Source organism: Aphis gossypii, chromosome 3 (genome assembly GCF_020184175.1).
Source record: "Aphis gossypii isolate Hap1 chromosome 3, ASM2018417v2, whole genome shotgun sequence".
Lineage (NCBI taxonomy): Eukaryota > Metazoa > Arthropoda > Insecta > Hemiptera > Aphididae > Aphis > Aphis gossypii.
Genome location: NC_065532.1, coordinates 39,451,817 through 39,473,612, shown reverse-complemented (window position 1 = coordinate 39,473,612; position 21,796 = coordinate 39,451,817). Strand labels below are relative to the sequence as shown.

General features: G+C 25.2%; 1 protein-coding gene across 6 annotated transcripts in view; it reads right to left on the bottom strand.

Moving 5' to 3' along the window:
* LOC114121493 (arrestin domain-containing protein 3-like) overlaps positions 1-21,796 on the bottom strand; it is an 82,011-nt gene that overhangs the window by 5,669 nt on the left and 54,546 nt on the right. For 5 of the 6 annotated variants that reach the window (XR_007605199.1, XM_050204371.1, XM_050204369.1 and 2 more), the window contains 4 exons: positions 21,456-21,589; positions 21,061-21,156; positions 9,393-9,572; positions 3,832-4,035 (listed from right to left, as the gene is read on the bottom strand). Coding sequence is in view for 5 of the 6 variants with exons in the window: in XM_050204371.1 (XP_050060328.1) it covers positions 3,832-4,035; positions 9,393-9,572; positions 21,061-21,156; positions 21,456-21,589 (614 nt within the window). In the remaining variant the exon portion in view is untranslated. The remainder of the gene's footprint in view (positions 1-3,831; positions 4,036-9,392; positions 9,573-21,060; positions 21,157-21,455; positions 21,590-21,796) is intronic. The other variant, XM_050204372.1, reaches the window with a different exon arrangement.

Here is a 21,796-nt window from a genome sequence, read left to right as displayed (position 1 = left end):
TTGCAGATGACGTACAATTATTATTATTTTATAGTATTTTATTGAAAGAATCGTTAAATAAGTTAGTACATTTGTATTATACAGTTTGTCTTGAATTAGCTATCAATACAAATGTAAAGTTATTTAATTTTCCAAAAGCTACTTAATTTTTCAATATGATTATTCTATTGGTAACGTGATATTGCATTAAATAAATCAAGTCGAGGATTTAGATTTTATTTGTTCTCAGACCTCAACATTTACGACTCACGTTGACTATATTATGGATAGTGAGTGCTTTATGACTGAACGGTTTCTGTTGATATTATACTCGTCTTTATTGGAACCAATTAAATTTAGAATATGGTTTTGTGGTATGGTATTTAAATTGTATGCTTATCAAAACTCAAATTAAACGCGTTAAAAATTAATTTTTTGAAAATGTTATCACAATTTATGGATATTTTATCACGAACCCAATAATTGCGATCAGCCTGCAGGTTTAGTAGCACATAATCTCTATGGTCGCTTAGTAAAAGCAAAGACATTACTAATATTACATTTTTAAATGGTTAGGTTTCCGGCTTGATTAATTCACCAGAATCGTTGTCTCGTATACCGTCCCTCGAATTCTCCGAATAACCCGATCACAGAAATTCTACTGGCTTTATTATTTAGTAAAGTATCTACAAGATGACATCACATTAAGCGAAAGCCATTTTCCCGTGAATTTAATTAATAGTCAATATTATCATCAAGAGGTAATAAGTAACATTCATGATTCATAACTTGTCTTGTATTTACTATAAAAGTTAATTATAGTATGTATTAGTTATAAAATAAAATATTCTATCATGTCATAATGCGTAATCAGAAAATGTTTACTCTGTTTCGTTTTGTATTTTTTTTTTTTTTTTTTAGAATTTTCACAACAATTTATAAATCCTTTGTTTACCTGTCGATATTAATCTAAATTTAACCATTTATAGCTTTTAGTACTCTCTTTTGGAATTTATTTGAATATTTGACATTATTGATCATACATTACTTTATTTTCGCTATATTTTTTAAAGTGTTTTACTTTTTTTAATGATAACATAGGTACGTTTTTGATTTTATACTATGAATCATTCAATGCTTCCTGAGAATTTTGATATTTATATTAAAATTGAATTTCAAATGACCAAACAGGTTGTAACTTAATTAGTAAGTACTTAAAGTTCTAATGAGCGGATTACTAGACTAACCTACCCTAATCGTTAAAAAATTATACATCATACTACATATATATATACATTTTCAGAAAAATATTATGCTTAGGACTGTATGACTTAAACATTTAAAACAAAATTTCAACAGATAGAGTGTCAGTGTATTTTGAGTCTACGGGTTCAGAAATAATTCTGCAGCTAATGAGCTAAATCATTTATACTAATTCATTAAACATATAAATCTGCAGAAATTTTTTTTGTAACTAATAATTTTAATTGTATTTGTACATAACGACATTAGCTATTATAAATTATAATATAAATGAGATGTATTAAATATTTGAATACAAACTCAATATAATATTCCAAATGTTCTACTACAAATATTTGCTTAATTTATGAGGTGTGTAGTATTTTTGAATTTTGTATTATAGACATTTTACATTTATAATAATTTTATGAACTTCTATAAATTATTATTATATATATACGATATAAATATGTTTATTGTCATTATTATTGCTAGAATTATTACATGTAATGCTTATGGCCTAGTTGTCTAAATTAAAATTTAAATACCTACTCATGTTCAACGAAAACAATAATAAAAAAAATTGGAATATTATTAAACTAGACAAAGTTTGGATTCAATAGTTCTTATTCTACAATATTTTTTTGTTCAATTTAATATGCATTTTACACATAATTTATTCTTTTATTTTTTGTTTAATTACACATCATATTTTAATCATTGAGATTTGAGGTATAATTGACAGAAATAATTCTGTCAATTTTTGTTCCAAATGATTTTTTTTTATATATTTCCCTGAAAAATTATATTTATTGCCTTTTGTATTTTGAAGTATAGATCTCGAAAGCCATTTAATATAATACCTATAATACAGGTTAAAATATATTTTATACACACGCACCGTGTGTAAGTTTCGTGACTCGTATACACTGTATAGTTATATACGTGATGAGGTATGTCACCTTATAGTTTATAGTTTATTATATTGCATCATATTTTTATTTAAAATTATATTATACTAATTATTATTATAACATGTATTCTACATTTTTAATAAAGACACTACCATTTTGTAGGCATTGAATAATAATACTAAATATTTTTAATTTCATAATCAGAAGCAAAGTTATATTAATAAATATTTATGGACAATTAATATTGAATAAATCATTAATTAGTTTTGTAAATAAATATTTTATAAATAATCATTTATAATTTATAGAAATAGAGTTAAAAACCAGTTTACTAATATTTAGTATGATCTTGTCTTGAGTAAGCTTATCTAATCTGGAACAATGGTTCTGCCTTTTTTTTTTTAGAATCAGTGCAAAATAATTTTCTACACTTTTTGTTTTTAAGTGCAATTTTTAAAGATCCCTTACTCAGGTTATGAGGAAATTTATTTTGGATTAGAATAGATTCATTAAAATGTAGAAGAAAAATGAATATTTTAATATTTTTGTATAATCTTACTAATAATAATAGTTTAGACTGTTTAGAGTGTTATACTGACCAAATCTTCTAAATAAAATTCAATTTAAAGTAAACTTATTTATTTCTAGAATAGTAGAATGATAAATTAATTCTACATATTTTTATATTAAAAACACTAATAAAATAATTGTGAATTATTCTCCCGCTAATATTTTGATGTCCTTGAAAAATAAGTCGAAAAATGCTATTTGTAATTTTAGAAATTTAAAACATTTTAAATTAAGATTAAGAACTATTAAATTATAATTATTATACCGTAATTACCTACTTGTATGTGTAAATGTATACGTTTTTAAAATTAAACAGTATTATACCTATAAATCTATTAAATATTATTAGTTATCTATATTATGTAAAATGGAGTTTTATCTTCGTAAATAAAGAATTATTACCTACTGTACGAGCATAATAATAATATAACTTAGCCTAACCAGTGTAACCAGCATTTTAGTGAAATTTAAGATCCAATTAAGGCATTTTTAATGTATGTATATAATATAGGTACATCAATGTCATAATTTATTATGATCTCCTGGCCTTTTAAACATTGTGATTGTTTCATAGTAAAAATAATTTTTTTACACCACCAAGGTACCTTATTGTTTACTTCACTCATTTAAATTCAAAATGATTATCTATAAAAAAAACTTGTCCATTAAAATTTAATATCCATTAAAATATTTAGAAAAGTTTTCTTTTGATAATTAAATTTAAGATAAAGTTTATCTGATAAAACAATTGGATTTTTATTTTACGGAAAGAAGTGCAAACTACGCAAAAATATTAAAAAAACAAAAAAAAAAACAATTATTGCGGCCTTTTCCAATACAGCGAATCACTCTGTAAAATATGATGTAATTTCGTAATTTAAAAATCTTTTGTTTTCAATTTTTTCTTTAGGGTGCTGTATCGTATATTATTGGTATCAATAAAGAAAAATAAGACGAGAATCTCACGAACACTACAACAGTGGTTTCTTCTCTTTAACGTACTGTCAATGTGACAAAAAAAAAAAGTCGCGGACACGATTAAACAGAAACTGGAACTCGGACACTCTCAGACTCAAATAATAATAATTATCACGATATCTACGCGATCTCCGTCGTCGTTTGTCACCTTGAGTAAGTAATATATTTGTAGCAGCCTGCAGTTGCCGATCAATGTAGGTGGCATCACTGGCAGGACCAGGCCGTCGGCTGAATCCCATTGCGATTCACATCCAGTGTGTATCGGTTCGCCGATGTACTCCAACACAGAGTGTTGGACGTCTTTTTGGTTTTGAACGCCTAGCATGCCGCGTTCTACCGAATAATGTACGTTCTGAAAAGAAAACGCGATACTATAATACAAACATAATAATATATGTTATTATTTATTTAATATAATAATGGGAAAATCGTTATCATCGGTGGTTGGAGATTTTTTTGCATAACACGTTTGTTATTTATGTTTTGTAGAATGAAAAAAAAGTCTCATAATTAATCACGAATACATTTTGTTATGAGGTAAATTTTTAATCTGAAAAAAATATTTTAACAACAATTTTTGTAAAGTAATTATAACCGAATTATTGTATTTTAAATTATAATAAAAATATCGATCATCAGTAAGGCTCGGAAAGTCTGAACTTTATGCGCTAAAAAGTACTCAAATATATGCGCATACATATTCGTTAAAAAACATCACAATAGACAGCGAAAAATTGGAAAATATGCAAAAATATGCAATTTATTGAATACAATATAATTTACATAAATTAGGTATATAATAAAAAAATTAAATTAAATTTAAAAAAATAAAACGACTCCTTATTAATAAAAGGAAACGGGCTGGTTGACGCGCAACGGTCACTATTACGATTTCTCAGTACCTATAATAGAGATTATAACATAAGTGTTAATTGCACTGAGAGTAATAAATAGCCATTAAAGAATTAATTTATATTGGCAAACGATATAAAATTAAGATTTTTAGTTGTCATAAATCTGATATTTTTTTGTTTAGCTATAAATTTGTAAAAAATATTTTTTCGTTCTTATACCTAAAATACTCGAATTTCTACAAAAAAAAAAAAAAAACAAAAAATTATGTAACAAATATTTTCGTATTTAAAATCTGTGTATTATGGATGAACTTGTATCAAACTAGAATTTCAATATCCATTTTCTAAACAATCTAAATAAATATATAAATTCCTAAAGTTTCGAGCCTTGATCGTCAGCGATTTAAGTTTATAAATGTAAAAAGCGCTGCAGTGACAGGAAGGATACACCGAAATTTGTATGCTCTCTTTAAAACGTTACACGCTTATAATAATAATAACAATAATGTTATAAAGAAAAAAATTAAAATTAATATTTAAAGGATTATAAATCATTAAATAAATACACACAAACATATATTATCCGGTTGTCCTTTATTCTTGTATATTATGATTATATACTAGCCGACAAATGTAAATTGACATGCGATTTACTAAAAGCATATTATAAAAGTTATACTTATATAATGATTTCCTAACTCTTCTTCCGAATTATTATTGATTTAAATTGTTAATATTTTATTCACATATTATGACCAAAATATTATGTTTTTGTCTGTTAGTTATTACTAAGACATTAGTAGGTACCCGTTCGATCCATACTCTGTGATCTATAGTCATAGTGATTCTTTTAATTACCATAAATTATGGGTTTTATTTTATTATTCGTAATGATATTTTTTTTTATCATATTTATACACTTTAATAATAAAGATATTATATATTTATCTGGTTAATGAACCCCTTACTCGTTGTATGAGACATGCAAATCTTGACCCCTCTTTCTCCTACATAATATAGTTTATTGTAATTTTGTTGTAACTATGTATATAATTGTTAATCTTACATCATCTTATAATTCTGTAATGTAAAAATAACCTGTTATATTTAAATTGGGCTCCGCCCGTCATATAATAATAAATAAATAAATAAATAAATATTTAGATATGTAGTAAAGTAAAATAGTTGTGGGTTATATTAATCTATTATATACTATTATAGTACTTTACTAGGTAATTATTAATCATTAGTAATCTTAACTAAAAAAGATTATATATATATTTAAATATAATGATAAATATTATAAAAGTGCTCGAGTAAGTGTTGGACGCGATTTAAAGTTTATGGATTATACAATTTTGGTTACAACGCGAAATAATTAAATTAAGTTTGATAGAATTTCTGCGATATTATACTACCTACCAAAAGTTTATATTTTTTAAACCTAAAATGTGTTAAAGGGTATATTATAATATTCATGTTACTTTTAATATTCCGTTTTGAGCATGCTTAATCAAGTGATCGCGTGAAAATGTACACTTTAAAAAATTTATTTTGAATTTAAAAATTACAGACATATTATGTACTATAATTATAAATAGAACTATAAAATATGTTATATGGAATAATCTATATTATGTATAGATATTTATGTAATTCTTAAAAAAACGACGAATCTTTTAATTATTTACATATAATCTTATGCTGGGAGAATTTATGGGTTTAAATCTAAATAAAGTGTTTGGTTAAAACAATTTATTAAAAATTAATCTTTTATTAGTTTTATCTCACAAGGCAAGCGTTTTTATATTAATTTAAAAGCTTTTAAAACAAATTATTAAACATAATATCTATTTGTAATAACTTCTAAAATTATGTTCTCGGTACCAATAATTAATTTAATTTAATTTAAATTTACCTTTATAAAACTAATTAAGTTGGTAACTATTGATAATTTATTCAGTTGGAAAAAAAATTAACGTTTATTATTGTTATTTAAATTTTTAGGTAATTTAACTATTAATTGTTTAAATATATGATAATGTGTTTTTACTGCACTTCTGAAGTAATAAATATAATTATAAATAATAACTTAATATTTAACAGTTAATGGGATACATTATGAGGCCAATTTCTATGTTCATGGTATTTGCAATAAATAATTTTAAATCGCCATTCATTATGGACGATTCACAATAATATATTCAATATAATATTAAATAAATATAACACATAAATAATGAACGTCTAAACAAAAATAATTATCTATTGACTAATTGACTATTATGCTTTTTTAAAAACAGAATTATTCGATTAATAACAAATAATCAATATTTATAAAACACATTTTTTTAGGAAATTATTTTGCTTTGGATTATGGTTTTAAAATAATGGTTTTCACCATTAATGAAATCAAAAGTTTAAAAAACCAATAAATTATGCGAGTAATTTAGTAGTGTAAAACGTCAAAATCAGGCGTATATTTTACATTTTCCAGATAGAAAATTTCTAGAGCAGTTTGTATACTTCTCAAAATAATGTAGGTAATAACTGTAAAAGATGTCGCTCTGCATTTTTATATTATATAAAATATAATATTTATCAATATCTAATTATAGTGAAAGTTATATATATACACCGTAATATAGTCAATAAATGACAACCGAAGTTAAGTGAAATGAGAAAGTTCTAGTGTAGGTATATTGTGTAACTTAACCAAAATCAGATTTTTCCAGAACATTAAAAATCTTATCTTAACATTTTTACTTTACCGCATTAAATCGTTAAATTTGTTTATGATCTTTAGGAGTAAGAGTAGTAAGACTATATAATATTATAGTTATTATAGAAGTCATCTATTTTATCTTAGTCGAGATCGCCAACAACGGATTTGAATGAAAATTGATTCATGACTGACTTTTGTAAATAATAATAATATGATAAAATATATTTTTATAATTTTTGTGTTGCTAATAGTTATTGGATTATTTATAGTTTATATTTTAAAATTTAAATAAAAACTATATTGTGCGTCTTTATAATTGAACTCGTTAAGGTGTAGGTATGTACACTGTTGTCAAAGTTAGTGTTGAAGATTGAGGGTAGCTCATAAGATATTTTTCTATGAATTTATATTATACCTAAGTATTTTAATAAAATAATATGAATAACTTTGAATTAGGATTAATTAAGCCCCTAATCTAATAGATCTAATATATAAATCAAATCTTCGACTTTGATAATAAAGTCTTTTATCTGTAAATAGGATACTTTTTTATTTATTCGGTAATTATTTTAGGTGTTGTTTTTGCGTACTATTTGATCAGTTAATACAACACATTTCACCGTTATTAAATAAAAGCAATGCTTTTTTTGGCTTAGAGGAACGTCCATGTATATTTAAACGTTTGAAAAAATAACCGAGTTAAAATTTTCAGTCCATTAAATGTGTGTACTATGAAACTTTTAAAATATTTACAACCACAAAAAGTGTTCTGATGAAAAAACAGCTTCGTTAAACCAATACATTAGTCCACGCTTCGCTCAAGGTATATACTATATACATCGCATTTAAAGTTTCGGTCCGATTTGGGTTAGATCAATAATTATTGGTATTGATTTAAGTTATGTAAGCTGAATATTTAAACAAACAAATAATGTCGTAATTCCGGGGTTAGTTAAATTGCATTAGGTACACACTGGGGAAATACTTAATATGACACGTCCTTTACATTTTGATGAATTTAGGTTGTGAACGATTAATCTGAGTGAATAATGAACGAATTCTATATGTCCGATGGGAGGTATAAATGGCGTTGTGTGTAATATGAATGATAGTCGATATTATACAGCTGTATTTGAGATTTAATTTAGTATATTATACATCAACCAATTTAAAACGACGTAGCGTAACCTAATTTAAAATTTAAAAATAAATTAATTCGTTGTTAGGTATATATATATATATATCCTATAATATGTAGAGTTCGCTATACACATAATACTATTGTCGATTCACTCCATGTTTAAATTCAGTTGTATTTTTTTCATACGGATTACGTTTTATATATTTTGTAACTCTTTTTAATCAATTTTTTTATTCGTCTCTTATACAGATATATATTTACAATAAGTTAGTAATTCTTTAGTAAAATGATAAATTGATTAATATAGAATTATCTATCTATAGTTGTGGCTTATAATATTTCAATGTATACAATAATATATAGGTAGTACTATAGTGTGTTAAAAAAATATGTAAATCGTCAATCGTTTTATATTGAAACACAGTAATAATATTATAAAAATATGATACCTATGTTAATTTAAATAAGAACAACTTTTGAATTAGAATTTTTGGAAATTTATAGTTTTGTCATTTGTTATGATGTTTCGAAACATAGGCACTTAGCATTTAATATATAAATTTAGAAATAGACAGTTAATTGAATGTTAGTAGTAGGTATTTAGTTCTTAATGTTTGTATATATCATTACCTGATATAGACATATAGTCATACCAGAAATTATTATTTTATTTAATATTAATTAGTAATGACTAATGAATAATATAATAATATGATTGTTATTTAATAGACTTAGTATAAGTTAAATATATAATTTTTATAAACAAAATTCAATAATGATCCGTTATAATGTATTTTTCTACGTAGGAAAAGGAAATATATTTTTCCAATATCGCAAAAGTCAGTGAATATGATCTGTTTGGTCAATTAATACATATTAAATTATACTCACTGCTTATTCGTGTATTATATAGGTATACGCACAAACGCAATATGCAGCGTTTATTGTAAATTGTACATTTAGAATACTATTTAAAAAAAAAGTTTTACCTGCAGTAATCTGACTTTAAGTCTGATGTCCTTTTCATTTTGGTTTTTTATGTTGGCTTTTAGTCTTAGCGCCTCGCCGCACACATATGCTGACCTTTCTAGTAAGCACTGCAATACTACTTTATTGCTTTTGCAGCATAAACAGCATTTAGTCCGTTTTTCCAATGCACCTATGGGTTTCTGAAAAATCAAATTTATTTGGAATTAAACACCACGTGGAATGTATTTTGTTTTTAAAAATTAAAACGAACAAATGAGTTTGTCTACTGACACGGTGCTATTACAGTGTATAGTTTTCCTAATGATAAGAAGAAGTAGTTATAAATTCTATCTATGACTTAAAGTAAAATGAAAATATTAATATTATTTAGAACTTTTCATGAAATTTTATTGTGAAATATTATGACGATTTTGTCAATATTTTAGTTAGAAAAAAAGTAAATCGTAAACTACCAAATGTTTTTATTGTTCGAATAAAATAAAGTGAGTTGAACACTTGAATAAATGTCATTGAAATAAACTTTAAAGGATTTCTACTCTGCTAGGTCATTGGAAACAAAATAATAGCGTGAGATATTTTTAGAGTTGGAATAATAATAATATTGTTTGCCTGGAGGAACAAAAATTCTTAAAAAGGCTCTGGGCGTTGTTTTATAATATACCCACCATTCTTGAATATTTTACAACAAAGAAAAAGAAAAAAAAAGTCGCTTCGAGGCATTTCCTGAAAAACATAATATGTATATTATCGTTTGTATAACGTTTTATTCTGTTTCGACCTCCACCACCTTGCATATAAGTCTTACGTACTCGTCACTACCCGGTGTCGTCCATACGTACCCAGATAAATCCCACGGTGAATCCAGCTCAAGCACTCAATCTCGTTAGAACACCCACACGTGCAGGATGGTTCAATTTATCTTACTAACGTAACGCTAATTTGACCTTAAAAACTGATCTTTAGAAACTAAATGATAACTATAACTTTAGATTTAACCTGGTCGAGGGCGTTTATTAATAACAATTGACAAAGTAAAATTAATTTGTATAATATAAGTTCCTAATTAACCGGCCCGATACGGCTATATTTATTTACTATTATTACTTTACATATATTATAACTTATAATATTATAATATAATATTAAAACAACCACAGCGGCATAATTACCTATCGATAACTACGTTACTTTCGCTATTAGAAGGCATGTTTTTTTTAAAAAATCTTTTTGATGTGAGTTCCGTACAGAAAAAAATTTTGTTGCCAGTGATATGTATTATTTATACGCGTATTATATGGTTTTTGGCGCTGAATCAATACAAGATAATTGTACACTTTTCATCGTCATACTATACCCAATATTAATTATTATTGAAATAATGTTTATTCTTGATATAGAATATTGTGTTACGTGTGCAGTGTGCACATATCAATATTGTACTTGGTTTTATTATTTCCCTTTCATGTATAATATACAAAATTGGAACATAATTTTTAATTGTTACCCGAATGTATCTATCCATAAATGTAGGTATGAACGTAAATGATGACATTTGAAATTGGGTTTTACTTTTTATGTAACTATTTCTTAGCACGTCATAGTCGGCCACACTCTATCTAGTTGTATGTTACATGTATATTATAAGCTAAAACACCTTAAGTCTAAAAAAAAAAAAAAGATGATGAAATTCTGCTTGTGTAGGCGAATATGATGACGTAAATCTGAAATATTGCCGAACAAAAATAATATGTACTATGTAGGTAGATAACGTTTAAAACCTAAAACGCCTTAAAATCAATAGGCTAAGCAAAAATTCTTTAAATATTGTTGAAGATACAGAATTTTGTCTTAGTCTATACTCTATAGTATACATTATAATTTATGACTTTTTGTCTTAGTAACTTAGTAACTCATACCGGTTTCGCGTATACCGGAGTCAGTATTTTTTTAAAGAGTTTATTAATTTACTTTTGCAAATTATTTCATGTTATAAATAATAATTATAAAATTTTAAATATGATGATGTATTAAATAATGATATATTTTAGAATTTTTGCTTATGAATCAAGTATCAATATAGGTTACCAATTAATTGGCAATTAATACAAGTAATTAATTTAAACTTATTTGAATCAAGAATAACAACATAAGTAAATTGTTTGATGAGAAACTGTTATTTTACGAGTAAATATTCAATTTTGTCAAAATTTAAACTTTAAATGTTAATGAAATTATTTTGGGAATTATGTTTATTTTGATAAATCTTTATACTTATTTTTATTAACATTGTTTACAGTACTTTATCTCTACAGTACTAAAACCTAATCCAGAGGTGTGAAATGGCAAGAATCCGACCGACCATATACTATATTACTAAAATCCTAGTGAAGACCGCTGACGATTATTTGTTTTTGATTAACAGCAAAAAAATAAAATAAATCTAGTCAAAAACTGGTTTTGCTTAATAATTCTCATTTTTACTTGTCCCCCACCCCAATTTTTCAGAAAAGTATATTTTATTTTTGATTAACTAAATCTAATTTTCTACCAGATACGATATTTAAGTTGAAAATCTAAGCATTTTTACTGCCCCAAAAGATGATGACAGAAATAAAAATAAAACACACATCATTGCGAAATCAATACAATTATCGCTCCGCTCTCATAATTTAAAAACAATGAAGTACAACTTATAGAAATTTTTGCTGACGACATATTTATCTTTTCATCCCTCATAGCTGTGGTTCCACTTTAATGTGTATAAAGGACATACGTAGGTAGTTACCATATTAATATAAAGTAAGTAACATTCTGAATTGATTTTTAATATAATATTTTTAACGTTAAAAATTAAAAATACAATATTTATTATATAATTTACAGTGATGAATAAAACTATTTTAAGGTTGCATTCAAATGGAAAAAAACTAATGCTACGAATAAAATAACACCGCATTTTTGTCAAACAGTTCAAAACAGTTCAAACAGTCATCAGCTCAGTAGGTATGTATACTTATAAACATTTACACGGTATAATATATAAACCACCAAAATTAAAATAATACCCATTTTTTATTCTATTTTACTGTACTTGTACTCTATTGTGAACCGTAAGTGGGTTTAACTCGGTCTAAGTCATTAGCATGCAATAGTAATTATTAATTTACATAATTCATCGTTGTACAATATGATGTATCATTTGATATTCTAATCCCGGGGATTCCTGGATTTTTATTTTATTACGACACGTTTTATAATTGAAACGTAAAAATAACTCAAAAATTCATTTTTTTAATTTTGAACTTACGAGCTAATTGTGTGATAGTGGCTCGCAGTGAACGTTGGATAATTTTAAAGGACGTTTCCGTAATTTAATAGACGAAATGCTACCGCAGTCACGCGAATATAAAACCCTCTAATATATTGTAAAAAAATTGGTTTTTAATAATGAGACGATACACGTGTCATTCCGGTGACTGACGTTATTCATAAATGATCACGTCACTTTACTCTAATATTTGACGATGTAATTTAAATAATACGTAGTAGTCTGATTATTATCAGACGTCGATTATGTATTATATTATATTATATTTTAGCAGGTACAATAGTATAATATAGATGTGCACATAATATGGCCATATTATATAATCTAAACACGATGTAGTTCTGTTGTTGTATTATTGTCACTGACAATAAAATACTACTTTTAATGATATGGATTTTTTTAAAGAAATCTGAAATAGTTTTCATGGAAATCGCATACAAGTTTTGCAGACCCACTCATAAAACTCTTAAAGACTAAACTATATTCACACCACTCTACCAAAGTTTAAGTTTACAATAAATGTCTTAAAATACTTGTGTCTGGTTTATAGTTATAATATAATTGCCGGAAGTTCATAGATAGCCGCCTTGCTATTCTCAGTTGTTCTATACATTCATACAGAGTATTTCTTAAAATATAATACAACTTTCAGTTTGAATAATTGTTTGATTCAACCAGAAAAATATTGAGTAAAATTAAATTTACCATAGTAATTATAATATTGTATTTATAAGTATTTAGATATATTATGTAATATGTACCTTATAATATTCGTAAATTATGTTGTCATATAATTGGAAAGAGTAACGAGTTCATTAATATATATATTTAGATTTATCATAGCATAACAATAAATGTATGGGTTTTACTTATTTTTTTGTTCTGATATATAACTTTGAGGACGGTTACTGGTAGCAAATTGGATTTATTTAGTTTTTTTTTTTATTATTCTTATATTCTTTATAGTTCTTTTAAAAATAATCTGGAAAAAATATATTTAAATAATACTGTACAAAACAATATACATTTTTCATTGAGATGGTGTTGGATATACAATATAATATTATGTGACTTAGTTAACTCTATGGCTCCGCAGTCACCTACAATTAAGTAGGTGATTTTGGAGAGTAGAATTGCTATCTTTAATTGTTATTAGTTTCCGATAAAGGCGCTCCCCTATAGTGCTTCTCCTTATTATAACTGTGACGTTTAGTCGATGCAGTTTTTATCGTGTATTGTATTATACACGGTGTCTCATCCCTTCCAAATGCTTTTATTACGAGAATCATTTATTCTTTCTACTACAATAGGATTACTGTCATTTTCAGTAACATATTGTCGCATTAGTTGTCTGGTGTTGTATCCACGCGCTTTGTTGTCGGTACAACCATCGTGTGACCGGTGAATGACATCACAGACGGTGTTTGCTGGTGCAGCTCTCCATTAGGTTTTTATTCCATATACATTAATATTACGGTATGCTCTGTTAGAATGCCTTCGCCAGATTTGTGACCGAGTAGTTTTAATCAATCATGAGGAAATTCTAATTGTGACCGACGATTTGTCATAGCTGTAGGCCATTTGACCGTTAGGTGACCCTTTGAAGGTCCTTCTCAGTTCTTAAGGTGTTCCAGGATGATTTGTATAGTTAATGCGGTGTTCTATTTGGTGTCTTGGACCCTGGTTTAGTTCCTTTTTTTCTGTCCACTGTGAACTCTAAATAATATGAATGTTTAATAATTATTGTAGTTTTATATTTTTTTAAGAATGGTTGATAGTGATTGGCTCTATTTATGGTTGATTTGCGGATATTATTGTATTCCTGACTGTAGATAATTTATAATTTTTCACTACAGCCCCTAATTGTTTATGGTATTTTGTTATTCCATTATTTGTGTATATTTTAACATCATCTAAAATAATTTTTTTTTTTACATTGTTATTTGGCTTTAATTTCGAATTTTAAACCTAATATTTTAAGAATCATAATATAAAAATCGAAATTGAACTAGTTATTTGTAAGTTATTATAAATAGTTATACGTATTTAAGTATAAGATGAACGGAGTGTAATTGAAAATATATTTTGTCGAAAATTTCAAAATATGTAAAAAAATATTTAAAATGTACATTGTACATACATTTACTGAGAATTATGTTTGTAAAACCGTAAAATTATTAATTAATCATCTAGTATGCATATACATATATATAATATAAAATATAATATATTACACTCCATTATAATATATTATATTAAAAGCGGTATAAAGAACTTGCTTTGTATACATATAACATCGCACGTTATAAATTATCACGTAGACGAGCTTATGAAGTTCGGTAGTATACAAAACCTACCCGGCAATTGTGTAAATTAAAAATTGGTGGTAATTCGGACAACTTTTAGTATTTATTATAATTGTTTAAATTATAGTAATTATTTTTGACGTGACGGGGTCACCGTCTGTATAAACATGAACTTTTGGCTAAACATTATACTGTATGAACCGCACATACCTAACTATACAATATAATATAGTATATTATGTTGTGCAATGTGCAAATAATAATATATTATAATATGTGTGGCTGTGTATTTTTTATTCACGACATTTTACGGTTTGAGGTCTAAGAACTGAGTACTGTTACCACGTTACCACGTTAATATGTATTATATTACATATTATTATAGGTAGGTTGACGGATATAACAGAACGTTTTTCGTAAATATAATATATTAATATTTAATATATATATACATAAACTTTGTATAATCATGGACTATTATACGGACTAAAAAATATATTTTGTTATACAGATATTCATGAGATTTCTAAGTTGGAATTGAAATAGTAGAAACTAATAAGTAATTAAAAATCCATTTTTAGAATTTGACGTTCGATATTTAACTAAGTAACTTGTTTAAAAGACGCTACTTCTACCATTTATTATACTTCTATTGATTAATTTTTAATACCAACGACTAGTTATATATTTTATTTTATGGTTTATTAATTTATATTTATATTTTTTGTATTATTTTTCATGATGTTGGGCACAGTAAGTAATTAACAAACATATATAATAGGTATTTATATAGTTTTTATTTTATTATGTTTAAAACATAATTTTTATATATATATTACTTGTTGAGTAAATCGTGTAATTATTTTAATAATTTCTTAAAATTGTTTTTTAGTTGAATTCTTTTATAATATTATTTTTTATTGTGACTGTGGACACAGCACAACATATTATATATTTTGAATAATCTAATAAAAAATTCGATGGAACTTACACTATACCTAAGTTAAACATGTATCCTATTGTCATAATATTATCATGGCATCACTTCATTACTACTGTATCACGTCTACTTATGGCATAGTCGATATAAATATAAGCGAAAATTCAAACCTTACTTAAACTAATTTTATAAGATAAATATTACTTAGTGTAAACTCGATAAATATTTGGGAATTATTTACAGATTTTTCTATAAATTTAAGTGGCTACTATATATACAATATACATATTAATTTTAAAATAAAGATTATGATTAAAATTTTTTAATTACTTAAAAAACCACTTCAGTAATTATTTTGAAAATCTTAGTGCTTATAATTGGCTGATACTTATAACTGTGTTAAAACATCACAGAAGTTAAAAACTGACATAAAAGTTAGTATAGCCATTAAACGCATCAATAAAATCCTCATTCTGTATTATGTTCACAATACCGCCCCGAATTTCTCATAACACATATACGTACATATTTACACATTTAGAGGATATAGGAAGTATTTAATAAAACAGGAAATTGTTAGTATATAGGTATTCAGTTAATTAATAATTTAATCTTATCAATCCTACATACTCGTATAACCGCATCGACTTAACACCAATATTATATGTGTATGCTGTTCGTTGTTAGTTAAGAACTATTTTTAATACGTTTATAAATCAATAACAATTTTTTGTCGTCGTAAAATAAACAAGATTTATTTTATGATATAACATAATAACAGATATATTGGTAGTTTCCTATATATATATATACCAGAGGGCTGCTGCCAACCCTTTCCTGTCTCATAATATTAGTCTTTTTTTTATGTGACATAATTTTATTATTTGGATTATTTATTAAATGCGGTTTGTATAAAAAAATAAAAAATAAAGTGTTTTCTAGAATTCAGAGATATGGACCATCAAGAGAATACATGGAAAATACCCTTGAATAGTTTCGTATGTTTTATAAAATTGTGAGAGCATTTTTTTTTTTTTTACAGTAAATTTATTATTGTAGTGTAATTTAATAAACTTTTAATACGGTGTACATTGTACATATTATAAGTGCGTCTATAATTATTATGGATACTAACATTTCTCAAATTCCGTGCTGCACTATGATGTAACACTAAAATAAAATTGTTTTTCATATGAATACAATTCATATTATGATGATATAAACATGTATTCTTATTTTTTTTTAACAAAAATTACATTTTGTATTCGGTTGTAGTATTTTTCGTGTCGTTACCTACAGTAGAGTACCTACCTACCTAATTATTCTAGTTAGATTCTAACCCACTATAGCATCGATATAATTGCACGTAAATGTATCTACCATAATTTTAAATAAATAAACTATAGGATTTAATTAATAAACACTTAATGTACAACAATAAATTTGTTTAAATTATCGGTACGTATTATTTAAGAAATTATTGTTCGTGTAAAATTGAATTTAAATATTATAATTATGTCATTATCATATTATATAATACGCAAAATAAATAAATAACAAAATGAAGTTTATTTAAATTATATGGTTTTCAAAGACCACAGACTGCAGTTGATTTACTGTTCTGAATTCATGCTTATCTACGCTTACCCTTGTTACAATTTAATAATAAATGTTTCATTAACTATATTGTTGATTTTTGACATAAATTGAAATATGTTACGAGATGTATCAAAAATATTGAATATTGTTTCTGAACTATAATACAAATAAAATCTCATATAGTGATAGAATATTCACGAGCATTAACCCATAAAATAATAATTTTAAGGGCTATAAAGACAGGTTATTTTACAATGTGATTTTAAATAGAAAATAATTATCATTCTATAATCTATTTCGACTTTAATACTATTTACAGTGAAATAATAAGAAAATTAATCTTTGAGACAACCCTCTGGGTAGTGGGTAGTATAATATTATTACGTATATTTTTAATGATTAAATAAGTGTACTTCCATTATGTTAAACATCAATAATTATAGCTTTCATAAAATTATGGTATGAAAATGTTAGAAAAACTTTAAACAATGTACTTACATTTGCATAAAAAAATTTAAAATGATTCTTTATTTTTTTTTATTTTAGTGTCACCAGTTTTAACAAAAATAAATGCTACTTTTTCAACATAACAACAAAAAAAGATTGCATTGAAAAAGTATGAAGTACAATATATATTATTAATAACTTGTTAAATATAAATATATATATATATATAATAAATATGTATTTATATTATGTAGTTGGTCGCTCATTTCTCAGGTAAAGTTTATAATGTTAATTTCCTTTTTTTTTTTTAATTTAAATTTTGCTCTTAAAAACCTTTGTGTGAGTGTGTATTTTTTGGCGAACCGTTTCCCCGCTTCTGCTGAAACTTTTGCAAACGTCAAGTAGGGTTAGGTAAATGGTCCATAAAAAATCAGACCATTATTTCGTGCGAAACTATAATAATTTTTCAAGTGCTTTGAATATGTTTATAGTTCTTCCACCAAGATACATCCGGAAGTGATTGATTATAATCTTTTTATTTTTATTACATACAAAACGATATGCACGATAATTATAATTTATAATGATATAATTATTTCTTTTATAGATGCATGTTTTGATATAGGTAATATAATAACCTACATGTTATTTTATAAAGCTCTGCAGAATTAAGGATGTTTGTCCAGATATCGTTAGTTTTAATTTCTATTCATTCGTCCTTTCGTAAATGGTATAAATGTGTTACAAATTAAATGGCCTTACATATTTTGTGAAAAACATTATAAAATGAACATTTTGATAAAAATAGCTTTGTGTAGTATCTTTAATGTTTTTGGTATAATATGTTAATTGTAAGTTTGTAACTTTTACAATTTATATATTGCTGTAAAAAAAAAAAAAAATATTAAAAAATATTATTTTTAACTTACGACCTTCGTTTTATTGGGTCATTTTTGTTTATAATTTCGAAATTGAAAAGGTATAAAAAAATGTCGACCCGTATCTGAGCTTATATATTATGTTTTATAAGTAACCTCGATATAGAGTCTGCGAGGTTATACGAATGTTTGCTCTTCTATTTCACTTGTCTAAACTTAAAAATCGGCATATGAAAAATAAAATAACGACTGCTTTATTCAGTATTTATGTATGGTCATTTTTCGTCAAATATTCTGCTTTAATATATAAAATTCAAAGATCTATATATTAGGTTATTATTGTTATTTCAATGAAAAAAAATTTAAAAGGCACTATGAAAATAAAAAAATAAAAAGCAATTTTAGAAAATAATGCGTGTATATATTATGAATCTGTATATATAAATGTATACCTAAATACATAAAATTACATACTTATGTAACAGTATGTGCTTTTTAAACATTTATATATTGTACTTATATTTGTTTGAAAATCACGAAAATAATATTGCTGTTGTTTGTTTAGTATATACAAAGTTAAAATTGTTACTTTCGCGTTTTGTAACTCGACGATATTCAAAACAAATTCAATGTGTAAACTGTAAATTGTAATATTGTATAGTGCACATCAATAAACTATAAACTATAACCAGATATGAATTACTTACGTAAATTTTGGTAAATCCTGTAAATGTTTATATTTTCCAGTAACTAAGCTATAAGTACACTCTTAAAAATACCTCTTTTCCCTTTTTCATAAATGTATATCTACAATATGTAAATATCGTTATTTTGGGAAGTTATATCATACATAAGAATAAGTAATCCTATTATGATTTTAAATTGTTTTAAATTTTAAAAAGTATCTTAGTTTGATACTGTTTTCAAGATATTACAAGTATATTGTATAATTTATAATTAAGAATAACAACATAATAACAAAAGTTAAATTTCTTTGCCAGATTATGTCTTAGTGTGAAAATCGACTGATTAAGGTAGTGAAATGATTAATAATATTATACCAGGTATTCAAAATAATTCGATATTTAAATTAGATAAATTAAAACCTAAATATGATTGCTATAAATTTTAACACATATACTTAACACACATATTATGTATTATCATTAGTTACATCTATTTATAGTCTATACTAACTATTTAATTATTATGTATTTATATTTGCATAGTAAAGATGTTTATTAAGTAATGTTATTTTAATATTTTTCGTTAAAAAAAATTGACCACTAAATATTAAATAATCAATAATAATTAATATTTACCTTATTTAGTTAATTTTAATTGTGTAAATTAAATATTTACCAATTTTGCATTTATAATTGTAAATATATAAGGTGACTACTTAAATGATGAAATAATATATTATTTATATTTTGTTTGTCTAAACTACACAAAACGTTGCGACATAAATACGCCTAAGCCTTTAAAAGTTTAAAATAATTCGTAATGACATTCTTACACATTTGTACTAATCTTTACTTGAATTTTAAAAAACATATAAAATATATATTTCAAACAGATAGATTATTGTTTATCAAATGTCATCTGCTGGTTAATGCTGGAAAAATTATTGATGATAATATTGTTTTTAACTGAATCTCAACAATTGGGACTATATACACTTTGAGTCAGCCATAATTAAATTAACATTAGTTTAAAATTAACGAATTTCATTTTAAAATACCTTATAGCATTTTTTTTTAATTTTAATGTAGAACAATACATTTAGATAATGCACCTGTACAATATAGATAATATATTGTGCTAATATCATATATTTATCTTTTTATTATTTTTTTTAATTTGTCGTTTTAATAGCAGCACTATATTTATTATATTTGGTAATGTAAATTTAAAATTAAATTATTTTTTGGAAAAATCAGTATAATATTACGTTATTTTTAAAATAAGATAGGGGGAAAAGAATGTTAAAATTAAGTAAATGAAAAAAATAATAAATTAGTGCATTAAGCTAATAAGGTATAATTAATTTAACTTCAATTCATTAATTCGTTATGCCAGGCCTTAAAAACGAGTGCGTATTATAACTAGTAGATGTTTTTTTTAAAACTACTTTAAGTTTTTCATATCTCATCGTATATTACTCACCAGATATTGATCGTCCATGCAGTCAATGTGTGGTCCTATGATGGTGAAGTACTTCATGCCTTGCGGAGGCGACGCGTACGGTATGTCGAGGGTGACCTGCGGAAAAGACCCATCACCCGATCAGGAAGAATAAGAATTAAATGCACCCACAATAAATTTTAGGTTTCTTTTTTTTTCACGACTACAACAAAATTTGCCCGAAAACATGTTTTTGATTTTTTCATTTGACATAAACCGTGCATGATTTATGTCAAATGAAAAGATCATCAAATGCAACTAATTTATGATATATAAGAAGCAATGGAAATTACAATTTATTGATAAAATATACGTTTTAGGTCTAATTTATGAATGCAGTGTATTATAAACAGCATTCACACGCATTCGGCGTTTACCTTGATGTAGTATCTGACGTATCCAGGTTTGCTCTCGAATGAACACGGCAGCGAGCTTTGAGGAAGTTGAAACTTGAACGGGAAGTGGTGAATTCCACGCGGCAGGATTGGAGCGGGACCGTCTTGCCGGTCTACTAGAATACATTTTTTTTAAACATTTTTTTAGTGAAGAATTACTTTGTATGAAACACTATAACATACTTTCCATTTCTATTTTATATAAGTTCAACGAGAGAGAAGTATTCCAAGTACCTACATTATTGAGAATACTATTTCCCAAAAGTATTTCTTTTATAGTAAGTAGTTGGTAAAAAATAAATATTTTATTTTAGTATTTATTG